The sequence below is a fragment of the Podarcis bocagei genome, assembly GCF_964188305.1.
Source record: "Podarcis bocagei genome assembly, chromosome: 13".
NCBI lineage: Eukaryota > Metazoa > Chordata > Lepidosauria > Squamata > Lacertidae > Podarcis > Podarcis bocagei.
The window spans coordinates 36,685,906-36,704,781 of NC_138138.1; the positions used below are offsets into that span (position 1 = coordinate 36,685,906).

The following is an 18,876-nucleotide window of genomic DNA, read 5'->3' on the forward strand; positions in this document are numbered from 1 at the left end:
CTACGGCAAATGGAAACAGGACAGGTTTTAAATCTAGGTAAATTAATTAGGAACAAAGGTTTCCTGCATTTCAGGGGGTTGGACTAGATCAGGGCTTCCAAACTTGGGTCTCCAGCTGTTTTTGGACTACAGTTCCCATCATCCCTGACCACTGGGTCCTGCTAGCTAGGGACGATGGGACTTGTAGTCCAAAAACAGCTGGAGACCCAATTTTGGGAGATCCTGGATGAGATGGCCCTCATGGTCTCTTCCAACTCTACAATTCTATGAGTTTTGGCCCTGGCTCCATCCGCCATCAGCATGTGGCCCCGGACAAATTATGCCCAAGGGAAAACGGCCCTTGAAAGGGGGGGGGAAAGGTTGGCTGCCTAAGACAAGAGTGTTTGCCTTTCAGCAGTGACGATACCCCTTGTTTGGACATTGCAAACCTCCCCCCTTAAAACCCCAGAAAAACCACAAGGTGAGTTTAAACGGGTGAACCCTTGTTTATTGGAAGCATGCCAACTGAGTGGTGGCAGGTACAGCACCCCTTGAGTGGGGCCTGGCCAGAGTGACGGATGTGGGTCTTGCTTCTGTGGGTTCACGGAAGGGGTATTGCGCTCTTGGGGACGAGGGAGGGAGAGGGAATCAGCTGCTGCTCTCTCCCAGGGTGTGCTTGTCGAAGAGGTATTCGCCAAGACCTCCCTGGGATGCCCCCAGCCGCCGGAGGTTGGTGACGTGGTCGCCCAGGACTTTGATAGCTTTCACTTGCTCGTCAAGGTAGTGAGTTTCCAGGAAGTCACAGAACTGTAGAGACAGAGAGAAGAAGACATGGTGAAATGCTTGGTTAGGCAGGTCTACTATCAAAGATTTGGGACAACACCCAGAGCACTTCCAATAAACTCTCCCCCCAACTGTTTACTTCTGAAGCTGTCTCTTCTAGTGTAGGGTTCACCTTGGATCAGTGGCAATCGGACGTTCAAGTTCTGCTATTTTATTTTTTTTAAAGGTATGGCAGTTTTATTTCAGGACTACACTTAATAACAGGGAAGGGGGCCCGTAGTCCTCCGGGTATTGCAGGACTCCCACCCTTCCCGATCATTGGGCCATGCTGACTGAGGTTTACGGGGCTTGGGAATCAAATGACTTTTGGAGAGCCATCCTTGCTTAAACGCATTGCAAAGGATTTTTTTGTGTGTTTCTCTGCATTCTGCCTCCTGCCCCACATGATGTGAATAGCAGCTTTTCCGTAGATTTATGGGTGCTGCAGCTGCTACAAGTATTTCTGCCCAGGAGGGTAGCAGGAAGACCTATTAGGGTCTTGGCGTAACATCTCAGAGAATCAGAGGCAGGATGCAGAGATGACTGGACCACTGATAAAACAGTGAAGCAACATTGTGCAAATCTAGCAACTTACCAGTACCTCTGAGGCAAAGTAGGCAAAAGGCATATGTGCAAGGATAGTAACGGCTCAAGACAGGACTCCTAAGACTATCAGCACCCCATGGATACTCACATGTGGGTCTCCCTGGCTGCTTGCCAGTTGGTGCAGATCCAGGAGGGCCTTGTTCACGTTCTTTTCCAGCTGAAGGGCTGCCTCCATGGCATCAAGAGTTGTACCCCAAGCATCCTTTTCTGGCTTCTGTAGAGACAGAAAACAAATATAAAATTATAGAGTTCCATAACAAACTGGCTTTTGAAGACTGGCTGCTGCTATTTCTGGGACAGTGGCTTCCCCAAGGCCAGAGGCAGGATTCGAACCCAGGGTCAACATGCTATTTTTGCCCAGCTCACATAGAAGGGTTTGAGGTCCTAACAGGCCTCAAGACAGAACCACCACCTGGGAAGTCCTGCAGTCGTTGCTCTCAGCATCTCTGGCTAGAAACAGGGCACCCCACCAGATTTGTACCTTGATGTCCTGCAGGAGGACCCGACCACCGCGCTGGCTCTGGAACTTCAGCAGCTTCTCAGCATGCTCCCGCTCCTCGTGGGACTGCGAGCGGAAAAAGGCAGCCACGTGTCGCAGGGCAACGTCATCCCGGTCGAAGTAGGAAGACTGGAGAAAGGGAACAGGAGGAGACGCTGGGTTACGTTGGGGAGATCCTAGCCAGACTGCGGACAAGTGAGCAGATGAAACAGACCTTCAGATCTGGGGAAGTGTTGTGGGCAGGGAAGGAGGAGGCCTGGTCTGTTAAGAGAACGAATTGTTCCCACAATGTCTCAGAAGCTTGCAAGTTCTGTAAAAGAACAACCACCTGAAGTTCTGGGAAGCAGGGGGAAACCCTCGAGTTCTTCTGCATAAGTTGTCTTCTGTATACCCAAGCTGGCCTCAACCATTTAGGGTTGCTGGCTCCAAGCTGCATAACACTCTTCTAGCTGAGATTCAGCAAGCACCCTCACTTTTGACTTTCTTACAGACTTCTTTATGCCAACAGGTCTCTGCATTTGTTTAAAATTTCCACAAGTAGCCAGTCTTTTATTAATGATTCTTTTGTACTGCTTTTAATTGTTGTTTTATGTTTTTATATTGCCGTGCACCGCCTTGAAGATTTACGAGAGGGCGGTGTACAAATACTTTTACTTTGTAAAAAAACAAAACTCTTGAGACAATGAAAGTCCATGCCACTACAAAATGTCTCCCATTTAGCCACGTGCCGAGACTACAGAGAAGACACTTGTCTGCAGTTTGCTACCAGGCACAAGAAGAGCAGGACAGGGGGGCCCTCCAGACATCCCTTTCCGTTGTGCCTTCATGATGATTTCACAGTTCTGCAGAAGGCGCCTCTGACACATGAGAAAACAGGAGGTGCTGTGCAAGTTTGTGTTGTTGTTTTTTAACCTCTTTCTCTCTCTCTCTCTCTCTCTCATACACACAGAATTTAACTGCATCAGCCCAGAAATTTATTTGCAAAAAAATGTTTTCTCCTGTTGCAGGAAGAGAGATGGGGATAACTGGCGAATCTCCTAAGGCTACAAGAAGAAGAAGAAGAAGAAGAAGAAGAAGAAGAAGAAGAAGAAGAAGAAATGGATATCCCCATCCAAGAGACGCAACATATGACAAACATGAATTGGCAAAAAGGCTGTAAACAGTCACCAAAAAAACAACAACCCTTAATAATACTTTTTTAAAAAATATATTAATGGGCAGGGATCCACAAATCCTGCATGCCTAGTATTGCAGAGAAATGGGTGAGTGTGGGAGAGGGATATGGAAAAACGTGAACAAGAACACACACGTTTTGAATGGAGAATCTGTACTTCTTCCAAGTTTGGAAGGTATCCAGGGGATAAACACTATTTTGAAGGGGGAGAAGGAGGAGGAGAGACTCACTGAATGGAGCCCATTGGTGTTAGGGGAGGAGAGGCAAGTCTCAGGTGTGGACTAACTGTATGCAGATTGTAAAGCAACTGAACTGACCAACCCGCAAAACAACAGGACAGTTAGGGAGGAAAAACCCAACCCACATATAATGGGGGAAGGAAATGTATAAAGAGCCATAGGACAAGTAGGGGGACACTGAGCAGAGTGACCTGGGTGCAAGAGGCTCCCCTCTTAAAAATAAAGTATATGGGGGATGGAACCTGAAGGAGCCCGAGGGGGCAGAGTTCTGGTGAAAGTTAGGCAAGGCGCCCTTGAAATACTGCTAGTATCACTCTCTCTCACACAGTCCATTTCCCACAGAGACATCAAGGTGTGGGCATCAGAAGTTACAGAAAGGAACAGTTGTTAACAGAAGCCAAAGCAAAAAAACAACAACAACAACAACAACAACAACAACACACACACACACACACCCCTTTCCATCTTCCTATACTGGAAGTGGGTCAAGTAGAGATTATGGGTTGGGGGACAAGAAGACGCTATTAGGTATGGGAAGAAGAGAGAATAACTGTCATGGGATGTTCTTTTTAATCACCCCACCCTAGAAGCTTATCTCTGCCTCCCACTTGTTGCTCCACCCAAGACGGGGCAACTGGAAGGGCGGGGTGTGTGTGTGTGTGTGTGTGTGTGGGATGGAGAATGCTAGAATGGTGTTTTATGCCAAAGAGAGAGGCAAGGCTGTGTAGGCAGGCTGATCAGCAACTATGGGATGCCAAGCACCACCACCACGACCCCTAGGCCTAAGAGAGAGAGAGAGAGAGAGAGAGGGAGGGAGGGAATGAGTAAGTATTTTTGGAGAGTAGCAAGAGGACAATGACAAAGACTAGGGGAAGCACTGTAAAGGAAGTGAAAGAGTGTTTGTTTGAAAACAAAGGGAAGGAAGCAAGCAGAGGCAGCCAGAACTCTCAAGACACGCGAAAGCTCATACCAAGAACTAACTTAGTTGGTCTTTAAGGTGCTACTGGAAGAAAAAAAATTTTTTACTTTCTCAAGACAAAGTCTCGTTGTTCTTGCTGCTGCTCTTCCCCTTGCAAGGAAACAAAAGTGATGAAAATGGAGATTCCTAATAAGGGAGAAGAGAGCATGGTGTTCCTGGGCTCTTCTCCGGCCCCGTTCAAATCCGCTACCTAGCCATGAAGCTCTCTGGGCGACTTCAGGCCCTGAGCCACCACCTCTTAGGGTTGCTGTGAGCTTCCAACGGGAAGGTGGGTGGGTGGAAGACCATGCCTGCTGCTACCTTGAACTCTTTAGAACAAACGTGGGACTGAAAGAACGCGGGGCAAGTGGAATTGGTGTCCTCCGGGGTTCTCTAGCCACGCTCCCTTTTCCCCAGGGAACAGGGCCAACTGATCACAGAATTGTGGAGTTGGAAGGGGCACCCAGAGTCATCTAGTCCAACCCCCTGCAATGCAGGAATGAGGCTGTGACCCGGGGGCTCTGCACCCCAATATACCATCACCACGTCGCCGACACACCCTGACCCCTTGCTCACCATGGACAGATAGACGTAGCTGGCGTACAGCTCCATGTTGACCATGCGATTGACAGCGGCTTCGCAGTCGCGGTGGTAGTTCTGGCGGACCTGGGACTCCATGGCGGCGGGTCGGCTGCAAGGCGTCGGCGTGGGTCTCTCTTCGCTGGCTGGGGAGCTGCTGGCAGCTGGTCTCTCCGCGGGTCAACTCAAGCAAGGATAGCAGAAGAAGCAAAAGGGAGTCTCCTTTTTTTTTGGCTGTTTTGTTTGCTGAAGAGGGAAAAGAGAGGGAAAAAAGAAAAAGAGGCTGGTGGTGGAACCGGTTCCGTTCAAACACTGTTGAAGCAAGAACCGAGCTCTGCGGGGACAAAGGGATCGCGGGCGCTTTTATAAGGCCGCCGGGCAACGAGAGGGACGTGCGCAGCCACCAATGACCGGCCCTTCAGCGCACGCCGAGGCCGAGTGTTTGCGAAAGGCGGAGTCTGGGCAAAGGGGAACCCAGGCGTCCGAGCGCGCGGCCCTCCCTCCCTCCCTCCCTGGCGCACGTGACGGGCTCGGCTTCTCCTCCGCCCCAGCCGAGAAGCGCGCGCTATCTTTGCGCACACCCCGCATGGAAAAAGACCACGTCGTATTGTAGTTGCTTTGCGCCCGCTACAGATTCCCTGCTTCAGGATGGAAACAAAGAATTCAACAGGAAAAACTTTTCCCAGTGGAGTAATGCACATTCTCCTCTAAAAGGGGGTGGGGGTGGGGTGGAATACCATTGAAGGCAGAATTTAAAATTACCTATCCGAACGAACCACCGCCAAGGGAAATCCCCGTTTCCAACCCAATTCTTGTCCCGCCATGTAGCCCCGGAAGACCCAGCAGTCCTGGCTTTCACTGCTTATAACTTACTCATCTTCCCTCGAGGAGAAACAGGCTGCATACACACCACACCTTGAAAGCACTTGGGATGTCCCACAGAATCCTGGTGATAAAAGAATTAGGAACCCCAGGTGTTTATTTTTTATTTTAATCATGTTTCAATTTTAATTGCATTTAACTTTCAGATAGAATGTTTTAGGCTTGGGTTTTGTGTGTTCTGTATTTGTGACAATGTCCCTCCTTACAGCTGTATTCCATCTTTCCTTATCCAACCCCGATAGTGGTACAAATGGCAGAATGTTTTGCTAAGTCTATCATGAGTTAGCAACAAGAGTGTTAATTAGCTATCCTTGAAGGTATCTGAGATCCAGGAAGAGGAGTGGGTGAGGATTTTAAGGTGCTCTTCTCTCCCCATGGAAGGCTTAGCTACCAGGGTACAAACGTGTGACACCTGAGACCTAGAATGGTCAAATGGCCTGGGCACATTGGGCCGCATTGTGGGGGTGAAGATACTGGTATGGCTTAGCCATGTCTTATGACTCTTGTGTGTGCTGGGTTTGAACTACTATATAAACTTTTATTCTGATGTGCCTCGGGGCAGACTTTCTTAACAGGCACGTTGAGCGAACTCTGTCCTGTTGCAATAGCTGCAATAAATGCTGGGTGCTGGACTCGATAATTAGTTTCCTTGGTTCTGTGATTTATTCAAAAGGCAGTTGTTCCTCACCTGGGTAACAAACAAGGTGGTGTTACCACACTGGGAGTTAGTTTGTTAAGGGTGCTGGGAATTGTAGCTCCGAGTGTACCACAGTTCCCATAATTACTGAAGAAGTGTATCTGAAGAAGTGTGCATGCACACGAAAGCTCATACCAAGAACTAACTTAGTTGGTCTTTAAGGTGCTACTGGAAGGAATTTTTTTATTTTGACTATGGCAGACCAACACGGCTACCTATCTGTACCCATAATTACTGTGAGTATGCTTTGTATGTATGGTGTGCACATGCGATCTTTTCTTTCCCTGCCTTCCTTCTTTGGTAAATTCCCCACCCTTAACTTCTCTGCCCCCAAATGGCTTCAATATGCAGCTTGCTGTTATTTGCTTCAGGGCCTGAGGAGGTTGCAAAGGAGGGAGAACTGGGCTGGATGCAACTTCTCCCTCACTGGATCCCTACAATGGGAAAAGCTCCCCTTGCTGAATTTCACCCTTCATTGCAATTATTGGAAGGTACCAAGGGCCCGGCTGCACCCTGAATCTGAGGGTAGGAAATCTAAATGCCTGACCTTAGTCCATCTTAGGTGAAGAGGCTCAGATATGTCTATTAAACCTTTCTGTATAACTGCCTTGGGCAAGTATCTGTGCTATTACAACTTCTTTAAAGCCCATAATTTTTTTATTACTTCAGGGTGTATTCGTCAACCTTCTTGTTAACGGTTCATAGTTTCATAACACTTGTGAGAGTTCACACTTGGCAGGCTGCTAAATTTGTAAACAGTTGAGTGAAAAAGGCAACTGTTTAGGCTTGCACAGGATCACAGCTAACAGCATTAAAAGGCATACAGTGGGACCTTGGTTCTCAAACTTAATCCATTCTGGGAGTCCCTTGAATTCCTGAAACCATTCGAAAACCAAGGCACGGCTTCTGATTGGCTGCAGGAGCTTCCTGCACTCAAGCGGAAGCCGTGTCGGACATTCAGCTTCTGAAAAACGTTTGCAAACCAGAACACTTACTTCCGGGTTTTCAGTGTCCAGGAGCCGATTTGTTTGACAACTAAGGCGTTCGAGAACCAAGGTACCACTGTATAAACGATTCATGTGAATGAAATTTGTTGTAGTATCCCAGGATGTCTTGGGATCAGACACATAAAGGAGTCTGCAGCTCAGTAGCAGAACACCTGCTTTGCATGTAGAAAGTCCCAAGTTCAGTCCCCAGCTCTTCCAGGAGGGCTGGGAGATACTCTGACTTTGATGTGACCTTGAGCTCCCTTCCAACTCTACGGTGCTACTACTCCCTGCCTGAAATCCTGGAAATCCTCTGCCAGTCGGCATAGGGCAATGCCAAGCTAGATGGACCAGTGTTCTGACTCTGTGTATAGCAGCCTCCTCCTATATGTTCAGTCTTGGTGGGCCCTGGTGAAGCCTAGAGTTTTAGGTTCAGATCGTCTCTCCTCCCATAGAACCCAGGAGTTCTGTCTTTTTAACTCTTGCCCTCTCTGGCTTGATTTCCACCCACAGAATTCAGAAGCCAGCATCCTAACCCTCTCAAACTCGGTAGAAAATAAGAAGAGTGTGGCTGGATCAGGCCAAAGGCCCATTTAGTCCAGCACCCCACAAGGGCCACCAACCCCATGTAGCGACTGCCTTTGCCCTGAATACCCACCTCCCAGATATCAGGGAATCAGGGGTGAGGATCGTGGCCACTACATATAATGGCTGGCTACTCAACAGAGGCAAAATGTACAAGTCCCTAGTGACCACCCTAATCACTCACGTGAGGAAATAAGTCACACTCGGCTCAGGCGGACTTGCAATTAAGCATACTTAGGATGAGTCTGCAAATCTCAATGTATGATCCTCCCCCTTAACCGCCCCATGACATCTCTCGTCTTCCACACCACACTGGATTTCTCTGCCTTTTCAAAGATGCAGAGGATCCTCTTCTCCCCCCCCCCCTTTCAAATGAACTTTGTGTGTAGTGACAGTCACAAGGCTTGACTGCTCTTTCATCAGCACCATTGAGTCAGCAAAACCCAGGGTTGTAAAGTGTCAAGAAGGCTGGATAAATGGGGAAATTAACAAGGCCTACGTGAGGCCCAGCCCTGACGGGATCATGTTTCCACTCAGCCGATAAAACTGGCTCAAACTGGATTAGCTGGCGTCAACATGCCCATGGCAAACCGCACTCTCCATCTTGATCTGTGCCCCTCATTACAAACTCAGGTATCAACCTGTTTCTCATCAGCAGACCAGCAGCCTAGTCTTTATTTTCAAATTCTAGGTTGCTGTGAGGAGACTGCAGAAGCAGAGGTCAAGGAATACCGGGGCCTTGTTTTTCTCTCTCTTTTTCTAATGCTTTTTCCAAACTGATAAGTCAGCAAAGCCTGTAACGGAGGCCCTGAGGCATGAAAGTTATTAATTGCTAATTAAAAGCCACTAACGGCACCCACGGCTTGCTGAGTTGGGCCTTTTCTATCTTGTGGCCAGGACTATATCGCCTTAATTGGACTCATTAACAGATGACATCTTTGGGGTTACAACCCATAATCTCTCAGGATAAATGTTATTTTGCTGAACATGGCAGGAAAAAAACCAACCCCAATGCTAGCTATAGTTCATATGGAGGAAGGTGCTTGGCATTTCAGGAGGTTGACGAAGGTGTTAATCTGTACTCCGCAAGTGGATTTGCTGACAGGGCAATCTGTAGCTCGGAGAGTGTTGGACTACGACTTGGAGGGGACCAGGGTTCGAATCCCCACTCAGCCATGAAAATCACTAGATGAGCTTGGGCCCGTCACCATCTCTTAACCTAACTTAACCCTCACAGGGTCGTTGTGAGGATGAAATGGGGAGGAGAAGAACCATGTTCACCACCTTGAGATCATAGAATCATAGAGTTGGAAGAGACCACAAGGGCCATCGAGTCCAACCCCCTGCCAAGCAGGAAACACCATCAGAGCACTCCTGACATATGGTTGTCAAGCCTCTGCTTAAAGACCTCCAAAGACCTCCAAAGAAGGAGACTCCACCACACTCCTTGGCAGCAAATTCCACTGTCGAACAGCTCTTACTGTCAGGAAGTTCTTCCTAATGTTTAGGTGGAACCTTCCCAGGTTGACAAGCCCCATCTGCCCCTCACTTACCTTCACAGCATGTGTGGAAACCATCTTCTTGACCATTAGAACTCACTATTGGTCTTGTCTGCTCAATCCACTGGAGCCAGTCTTTTCATGAAGGGGGAGTCCCTAACTCACTGAGGGTTTGAAACCCATTGGCCATCCTCACCTCATTTAGCTGGTCAGCCAAAGCCGTTCCCAGGGTGTGGCCACTGACCCATGCTGACAGCTTCTAGGAGCCACAGGTGAGAGCTGAGTGCAGAGTGGGGACTAAAGGTGGACAAAGTACCCCAGAAGCAGCATGATATGTCCCTCATCAGAGGTACTATAACTCTCCTAACAATGCATACCTTTATGAGTAACAAAAACTGCAGAGTAATGAGTTCACCAGAACTCTTCTTCAGGCAAGATCTTCATTCCTCCCACCAAAAATGGGTAATGGTGTGAAGAAAAGAGTGAATAGGAAGGAGAGAGAGAGAGAGAGAGAGAGAGAGAGAGAGAGAGAGAGAGAGAGAGAGAGAGAGAGTTGGCAGCTTGTGACAGTCTTAAGGACATCACCCTAGATTCCCTCACTAGGGAGTAAGCGCCATTGAATTTAGTGGGACTTAATTCAGAGTAAGCATTGTTAGGTGTGTGATGGAGGAGGTTGTTTGCCAGCCTGAGTTCAGTGGGACTAACTCCAAAGTGAGTGAGAACAGGATTCCATGTGGTATTTGGTAGTCTGTGTTTTCCTCACAACCACACTGAGGTAGGCAAGACCGAAAGACAGTGACTGCCCCAAGTTGCCCCTGAGTGACTTTTATGGCTGACAGATAGGGATGCAGCTGTTGGCACGTTCCTCGGTCAAAATGGACCTCAAGTGTGGCCTCCGTGTTGTTAATTTAGAAATTGTCAGGTTACTGGGATGAGAAGGCACAGCCGTGTTGCAAAAGCTACCTGATAATCCAGCCAACTTTTAAGCACCCACCCCCAGCCTCTTCAGGGATGGCACTGCAGACACCCCTGCTTTGAAGATCCTTCCTTTGCCTCCCTGGGCGATGACTCTGTACGCAAAGTAGAAGACGACAATGATCCAGCCCCAGTTGATCCCCATAGCAAACAGGTGCTCAGACACCTCAGCCAGGAGTTTCAGTGGGCTGTGACCTGCTGCATGTTCTGTCATGCTGAAAGGGGTGTGGAGTCAACAAGCTTAGTGAGGGGCCCGAGACTGAGGTGGGGGAAACCTCAGGCCCAGGGTCCAAATGTGGCCCTCCTGGACTTACTGTCCGGCCCTCGATACTCTCCCTGGGCCATGCCTGCTCCCCTTCGCATCCTTCTTTACCTGGATGGAAAGTGTCCTTGAACTGCAACCATGGCTCTTGCTTGCCTGAGTGGAGAGAGATACATAAAAAAGCCTCTGATTTTTGCATGCACTGGGCTGCTGCCTTCCTTAAAGCAATAAGAGTAGCATCTGTTGCTCCACCTAGTACTGGCCCCCCACCCCAAGGAGGTTGCGAACAAGGAACTGAGGCTGTTGGGGCAAAGAGTTACTCCGTCCCTGAATTAGCAGAGCTTAGGATTTGTGTCCCCGTCTGTCCCCTTTTGCCACTAGCAGCCTCAATATGGTTTAAAATCAAAACAGAACATCAAAACAATAAAGCAATAGAGGTAAATGCAGCAAAGCCGGTAGCTATATATAAAGCCATTAAATTAAAGGGCTCAACATATCCCTATAAGCAGAAGAGGGCAGGTCGGAATAAAATACCTGGAGAGGATTTGCCTGACAACTGGAGGGTGAGAAAAGAGAGAAAAATGAATGAATCTGGGTGCTATCATAGAAAGTGTCCTTTCCCTAGCGGCCACCTGCTGAGAGGGAAGGAGGGAGACCCCTGGTGGTCAGGCTGCAGTCTTGCATGGTCCATTGTTTCATACAGTGGTACCTCGGGTTACAGACGTTTCAGGTTACAGACTCCGCTAACCCAGAAATAGTACCTCGGGTTAAGAACTTTGCTTCAGGAGAACAGAAATCGTGCTCTGGCAGTGTGGCAGCAGCAGGAGGTCCCATTAGCTAAAGTGGTACCTCAGGTTAAGAACAGTTTCAGGTTAAGAACAGACCTCCGGAACAAATTAAGTTCTTAACTTGAGGTACCACTGTACCATATTGGCTCGAGTATACCGTATTTTTTGCTCTATAAGACCCACCAGACCACAAGACACACATAGTTTTTGGAGGAGGAAAACAAGAAAAAAAAACCTGAATCTCAGAAACCAGAGCAAGAGGAATCGCTGCGCAGTGAAAGCAGCAATCCCTCTTGCTGTTCTGGCTTCTGTGATAGCTGCGCAGCCTGCATTCGCTTCATAAGACACACACACATTTCCCCTTACTTTTTAGGAGGGGAAAAGTGAGTCTTATAGGGCAAAAAAATACGGTAAACCGTACTCCCTCCTCGCCCCCCAATTCTGATTGTGAAAAGTTAAAAGTGTGGCTTATATTTGTGACCTTACCAAAATTGGCTTGGAGCGGGCTTGTCCCTGGATGTTGCCTGGTTTCGGCTGGGCGGGCTCCCAAGATGGCGGCAGGCTGAGAGGGTCCCTGAGAGGGAGCCAGAAGGTGGCAAGGAAGGGAGGAGCGTGGGTGAAAGAGCAAGAAGGTATTCTAGGAGGAGTAACAGGAGATGCAGCCGGTGTGCTGGGACTAGCACTATCGGGAGCTGCTGCCTGGCTTTAGCCTGCCAAGGGGCGCGAGTCCCACCAGCCGCCGCCTCTCTCATCCCTTTGGGGAGCCATGGTGGTGCTGACCCTCTGGAAGCACTGCTGCCGGAGTGAAGGCGCTGCCTCCTTGGCCCCCGCTCCTCCTCAGGCGTTGTCTTTTTTTCTTTCCCCTTTAATTTTACAGGTGTGGTTTATATTCAGGTGTGGCTTATATTTGGGCCAATACGGTAATATCTCTGTAGTCCTCAAACCAAACTTGGGTTTTCCATTTACCAAGCAAGCATGCACACTCAGGATCTAACACAGATAAAGCATAACTAATCTGTAAGAAGACATGAAAGGGTTTGCTAGATCAGACCAAGGCCTAGCAGCCTTTGGCAATAATCCCCGAAATCAGCAGGGGCCTTGGTGGTCCATCATATATTAGTCAGTTGGCAGGTTGTACTCATACAGTTTGCTTGTCATTTCCTCCCTCAGACCCTTCCCCCCCCCCTTATGAATAACTCCCAAGACTTGCAATTTAATTTTAAAAAATCTTTTAATTCATTGCCACACACCAACAAAAAACTGTAACTTCACAGTTAACAGATCAGAAAAGATGTATCAAACTTTTTTTTTCTTAAAAAAAATTATAAAATGGGTAATTTGATTTATTTTAAAAAAGTACAGAAACTATTGCGTCGGTAAGGGGTCAATTGCATAGAAAGAGACATGTGAATCAACTTCAACTGTTAAGACAGCTACTGCCACCCTTCAAGTTACAGTACAAGGCTGGCTTCATGGCAGCCAGATGAGATTGCTGTTGGCTGTACCCTCCATTGGGGGCCTATTACCCTCTGCTATGCTCCAGGGCTGTGGATCTCTTGCAGTGTATGCCAAAACACAGAAATACGCACTGTTAAATGTTTATTTCCCAATGAAATAACATGGCACTCTGCAGAGACACAGAGGGGGCAAACCTACTGACAAATTCTGAGGCCTCACTAAGGGACTTGTGTCTCCCCTGTCTCAACAACATTATCACTTCACCCCCTCCCTCCTGAAACAAAAGCAGCCATTGCTGAAGGCCTCAGGTCAGCCTGAAGCAGATTTTGTGGGAGGGTGGAGGAGGAGAAGGCTGACCCACTGCTTCTTGCTGGCCTTGACGCTTTAAGGACCTCTGCCAACAGCTCACCTCCATTTCAGAAGCAGGTCACTGCTCAGCAGGAGACTGATTTATGCCACATTTGCAACATACACTTGAAGTAATGCTATGCCACTTTTAACACACATGGCTTCCCCTAAAAAATCCTAGGAACTGTAGCTAGTTAAAAGCACCGAGAGCTGTTTGGAGATGTTTCCCCCCTCACAGAGCTACAATTCCCAGAGTTCCTTGGGAAGAAAGATTGTTAAACTGCTCTGAGAGGGGAATAGGTTTCCTAGCAACTCTTTAACTCTCAGCACTCTTAACAAACTACAGCTCCCAGGATTCTCTGGAGGAAGCCATGGCTGTTCTAACATGATTTAAGAGAGCTTGAAATGCACAGTGTGGGCCTGGTCCCTTGGCGTGAGTGCCTGCCTCCATATTGGAGACAGTCCATCCAGCAGGACCATTTGTGTCTTCAACTCCTCCACCACCATGAGATTAGCTGGCAAATGTGGACACCCAGAGAAGCTCTCAGCAGTTGTTTGCCACAGCCCCTTTGGCACTTGCCCAAATAGATGAGCAGCAAGTCCACTGGGCATCAAGAGAACAGCTGAAGATGCTGGTAGAAAAAGAGATTAGTCACAAAAAGAAGAAGAAAATAAAGAATGATGCTGGGTGGGGCTTCGGGAACAGAAATACAGGGCAAGACACATACCCAAGAAGGGGGCAAACCCAGGGTCACACACACATACAGGTCTTGGCATATTTGTAATGCAACCCACAATTAACAATCAAGGCTGCAGCATAGCTGACACAAAACCTATCCAGACATGAACTGCCCCTCAGGTAATGATGTTTAAACTCAGGAGTTAAACCCTCCAACGTTTTCTTGCACAATTAACCACGCTTCCTTAATACCCCAGAAGCCCTTAGAAGAGAAACAAACAGAGAAAAAACACACCCCACATATTGAGATTATCAAAGCACTGAAAACCCATTATTTCAGAATCCTCCCCTCCCCAACCTCCCAGTTCAATTCATTTCCACTTCCAGACTCTATAATCCCCATCAAAGTCATGACATCAAAGACTCCAAATATAAGACTTCAGATGCCCATCATCCCAATCCCAACAGCAATATGCATTTTCCTGTCTGTCCCCCCACCCCACCCCAATGGGGAAAACCTCAAGCCCCTCCCTTAATGACATTACACTCCCGCAAACCCAACCCCTGAGGTAACAAAATCCCCCCTCCCAATATAATTATTCAAGTACATTTGGTTCTCCCTGACCCGCCTCTCCCACACCACTATGGGATATTTCATGCTCCAAATCTTAAACTTCCCCCTCCTCGTTTCCTCACCAGCTTCACGACGCAACATCAGGCTGAACCGATTTGCCCAACGGCTGTAAAGGAAGATTATTGGGGGCTTCTAGATGTCACATCCTGCGCCGATTGTATGTGCTGCCAGATATGTGTACAGCTGGGGGTGGGGGAAGGGATGTATAGGCTGCATCATCACTTTCTGCAGGAGGCACTGCGCGAGTTGCGGGGAACGAGTGACCCTGCAGATGTTGTTGCATTCCTGTCATCAGCCCCAGCCAGCCTTGGCCAATGGCGGAGGATGATGGGAACTGCAGCCAACAACACCTGGAGGGTTACAGGCTTGCCACCGACACTGCACAGGCCTTGGCAACCACATGAGCCTTTTGCCTCTGCTTATGGAATCACCTAGCCTTCCCTTGTGCCTCACCAGCACACCCTGTTGGCTGAGGGGGATGGGAGCGGTAGCTCACAACATCTGGAAGGCAGCAATTCAGATACCCAAATGCCGTTCTCTGTTGGACCCTTCTCTGCTGTATGCCATCACCCTCCCCTTCCCAAGATGGCCTCTGAGAAGCATCTGCTGCTGGAATTGGGGACAGAAGCTTCTTTGCCAGTCTCAAGCAGTATTATCTGGTTCCTCAGCAAAGTTAAATAGTTGAGAAGGCCAAACTGCTCCAGCCATTCACTTGTGCCTTATTTTGAGCCCCTGTTCTTCCTTGAAGCGGGCACATGCACCCAGCTCTCTCCTGGCACCCACGTAGCAGGAGGGATGGCTTGGTGACTGAAAGATTGCCTAATTAAGAGGAGGACTACAGGAAGTTGATTTTTCCGGTTACGGGGCAAAGCAGGCCCCCAAACCACCCAATATATACCTCAGCAGTTCCAGCAGCATAGCTTCTGCCACCCTTCACCCCCTTGTGCCAGACAGCCCCGCACCTGTCTGTCTCCATCTGCCATGAACAACTTTCTCCGAAACATCAGGGAAGATGCTGACCGATAATAAGTATTTTTGAGAACCCATTACGATGAGCAACTGATGAACTGGAGGAAAGGGGAACAAAGAGGCAGACAGCACCCAAGACTGCTAGGCAAGGACAAAAGCTCTGCCCCCTTACAGTAAGAAGTTTCCAAGCACCTGTTGGCAAGAAAGTAAACGCCACATGTTTCAAGGTGCGCTGCCAGCACGGTAGCACAGGTTTCGGGGCGTTATGTGCTGATATGCAGTCACAATACCTTATCATTGTGCATGTGGGGAAAAGGAGATAAAGGAGAGAAGCCACACTGAGCCAAATGTCCCCATCACAGGTAGGATTAAGATATTCCACACTGGCACATGGAGTAGGAAGGTTTGCCAGAACAGTTTGGTGCTTTTCGTCTTCTTTTCTTTTTGCCTAATAAACCCCTGGAGGACAATTAATCCATTAAAATACAGAACGGAGAAGAGATGAGAAAACTCTGTGGGATAGACAGAAACCCAACCTGCAAACCCTCCTCACTTCTCCTGCTTCCTAAGCCACCAAGGCTCTCTCCAGCCTCCGAAAGCTTTTTCCAGGGGACAGAACAAAGCAGGTGAATTTCCTTCTTGCAATGTCTTCTGTTCCACTTGGAGAGCAATTGCTTTCTAAAAGCACTTCTCTTGCTTTCTTAACTTGGGGCATATGCATGAGTGCTTCTCTTTAGCACCACCTAGAGTTTTTCTCTAGAAAAACAGATGGATCTGGTAGAATGAAACAAGGCTCTGGAATTCCTACTGTTTTAACAGATATGGAAGTTTCTTCAAAACAAGGACAGGCAAACAGAAAAACGAAGACCCAACAAACAAATCGGTTGCTGCAGAGTCTCTGCCTAAATTCACTTCCTCGGAAGTGCTGATTCTTAGCCGGGTCAGGAAGTTGCCTTGAAATCCAAACCACTATCATCTGCTCAGACAATTTCTCAATCTGCATTTCTAGAGTGGTCTCACTTCAGTTTGAGAGATGCCACCTGAGAGAGTCATCCTCTTCCTCGAAAACAGAACAGGAATTCAGCAGCGTCGACAGACCCTCCAGCAAGCAAGAACAGCCACTCAGATCCTTCATTTCATAGTCCAGAGCCCAGGCACACTCCATGTCCTCTGACCCTAAGAGGCACAGATGGGCAAAAAGCAAAGCCAAATAGTACACATTCCTTGGGTGAAAAAAGGGTGTGCACTTAAAAAGAAAAAAAAGGCACCAAGATAATGACAGCATTTGTTTTAAAGGCTCCCCTGCCCATAACAGGAGGGGGAAATCCTAGCCAATTTTCATTCTTTGATTAGAAAAAAAGAGGGGGAAAGTGACTCCCCCACTTTGTCATCACAATGAAAAGGCCCCCCTTTGGTGGGGGGGCTGAGGATTAAGACATTTTCCAGAAGGTCAGCGAGGCAGTCAAGACACCTGCGGCAAATACAGCGATGGTCTGCCAAGTGGGGGTGCCAAAGTAGGACAGGAGGCCTTCCTGGAAGGAAAAGAAAAAAGGATGGCAGTAGTGAGAAAAAGCATGCAGAGGCAGTAAAGTCCCACTCATGGCAACTGCAGGAGGGGAGAGGGCTCTCGCTTGCATGCTTCCCAAAGGGATATGGCTGGCTGCTGCGAGAACAGGGTGCTGGACCACTGACTGATCCAGCAGGACACTCTTCACAAGTTCTTAAACTGCAATGCTCCGTGACGGGAGAAAAGCCCTGTGTTGGGATTTGGATCTGCTCCAATCACATGCAGAAAGGGGCAGAAGAGGGGTACAGTTTTAAACAGCAAAAGAAAAGGGGGAGGAATGCCAGCAGACTGCCTTTGGCCAGGGCACAGCCTGACTCCCTCCTTTGGCAATTCTCACAGAACTCGAGCCCAATGGTTGCCATTAATCTGATTGGAATTAATTTTATAATGAAATGATTTTAGAATGTTTTATCATTTTACTGTTGTTAGCCGCTCTGAGCCTGGCTTCGGCTGGGGAGGGTGAGATATAAATAATAATAATAATAATAATAATAATAATAATAATAATTAATAATAATAATAATTAAACCTTCTCTCCACTCACAAGTTACTGCCCTGCAGCCTCTGCTCCTTCAACACCACCCCCACTGGCCCAACCAGGTACTCTTCTCTCCAGATAACCTGGAGGAACAGAGATCAGTCAAAAGGAAAAAAAGTATTGACTGGGGTGGGGGGGGGAGGGCTGCAGAAGGTAAAATCTAGGCGCAAGAATTGCTTGGTTCCTATCACCAAAAAGACATCAACAAAAGGCGACGTATATTCAGATTTCCATAATATGTAAGCTTTTTAAGGTATGATAAACTAATCAGCAAGAAAGGCAACAACTGAAGTTGTTACCCATACTCACTAAATGGGCTACTCAAATCATGCTGACTACCCAACAGCCTTGCAAGGCTTCCTCATTCCCCATTGTTCACTTTTAAGGTGTAATAATAATAATAATAATAATAATAATAATAATAAGCACCCTACAAAATTAGGCGCTGTAAATGAGAAAGCACTGTGGAAAACCAGGAGTGTATTTGCTTATTAAAGGCTTTGTGTGCTCACTTTTGGTACTGAAACCACAATTCCTGTGCTGAGCTTCATGTACACAGAGACACTCTGTTCCTTCATTCCAAGTGTTTTCCACCTGATTGGTATGGTTCTCGTGGGGGAAAAAACACCAAAACCCAAGCAGATTCCATCAGCCTGAAGTCTGCCCACTCCTAGCCTAAGATTTTCTACGCCCAAAAGCATCACTGTATACTCACCCATCCTCCCTGGGCTTGAATCCAGGACAGGACATGGTTCTGGATGTATTCCATGGTCCAGCTGATGATCGTCCTTATGAGCTCTGGTAATTTAGTGCAAATTGCCTGCCCAAGGGTGAGGAAAGGGAAAAAGAGGGAAGAGCAGCCCGTTATTAGATGCAGTGAAGGAGAGGCCAGATCAGCTGGGGTGGGGCTGGGAACATGACACACCCACCTTGAGGACCAGCTTGCAAGCGAAGTAAAAAAGAGCCACCACCCGGCCCCAGTTGAAGGTTCCGTCCGAGAACATCTCTGCAGCCACTCGGAAAAAAACTTCCTTGGGAGGATACATCTGAACTTGTTCTATCATTCTGCAGGGGACACAGGATAAGGAGTAGCTCAGGTTAGGCATGCTTCTAGCTGCAGAGAAGACACTGAGGTTTCCTCCCACACAAACCA

General features: G+C 48.0%; 2 protein-coding genes across 2 annotated transcripts; both read right to left on the reverse strand.

Annotated features, from left to right (window-relative positions):
* Window positions 1-465: 465 nt before the first annotated feature.
* Window positions 466-5,264, reverse strand: LOC308572741 (ferritin heavy chain A-like). The gene is made up of 4 exons (XM_081169109.1): window positions 4,854-5,264; window positions 1,889-2,035; window positions 1,496-1,621; window positions 466-786 (listed from the first exon to the last, which is right to left on the reverse strand). The coding sequence occupies exons 1-4, from the start codon at window positions 4,953-4,955 to the stop codon at window positions 628-630; spliced, it is 534 nt and encodes a 177-aa protein (XP_081025235.1). The 5' UTR covers window positions 4,956-5,264; the 3' UTR covers window positions 466-627.
* Window positions 5,265-12,742: 7,478 nt separating this feature from the next.
* Window positions 12,743-18,844, reverse strand: BAX (BCL2 associated X, apoptosis regulator). The gene is made up of 3 exons (XM_081169036.1): window positions 18,653-18,844; window positions 18,439-18,543; window positions 12,743-17,150 (listed from the first exon to the last, which is right to left on the reverse strand). The coding sequence occupies exons 1-3, from the start codon at window positions 18,827-18,829 to the stop codon at window positions 17,049-17,051; spliced, it is 384 nt and encodes a 127-aa protein (XP_081025162.1). The 5' UTR covers window positions 18,830-18,844; the 3' UTR covers window positions 12,743-17,048.
* Between the last annotated feature and the right edge of the window lie 32 nt (window positions 18,845-18,876).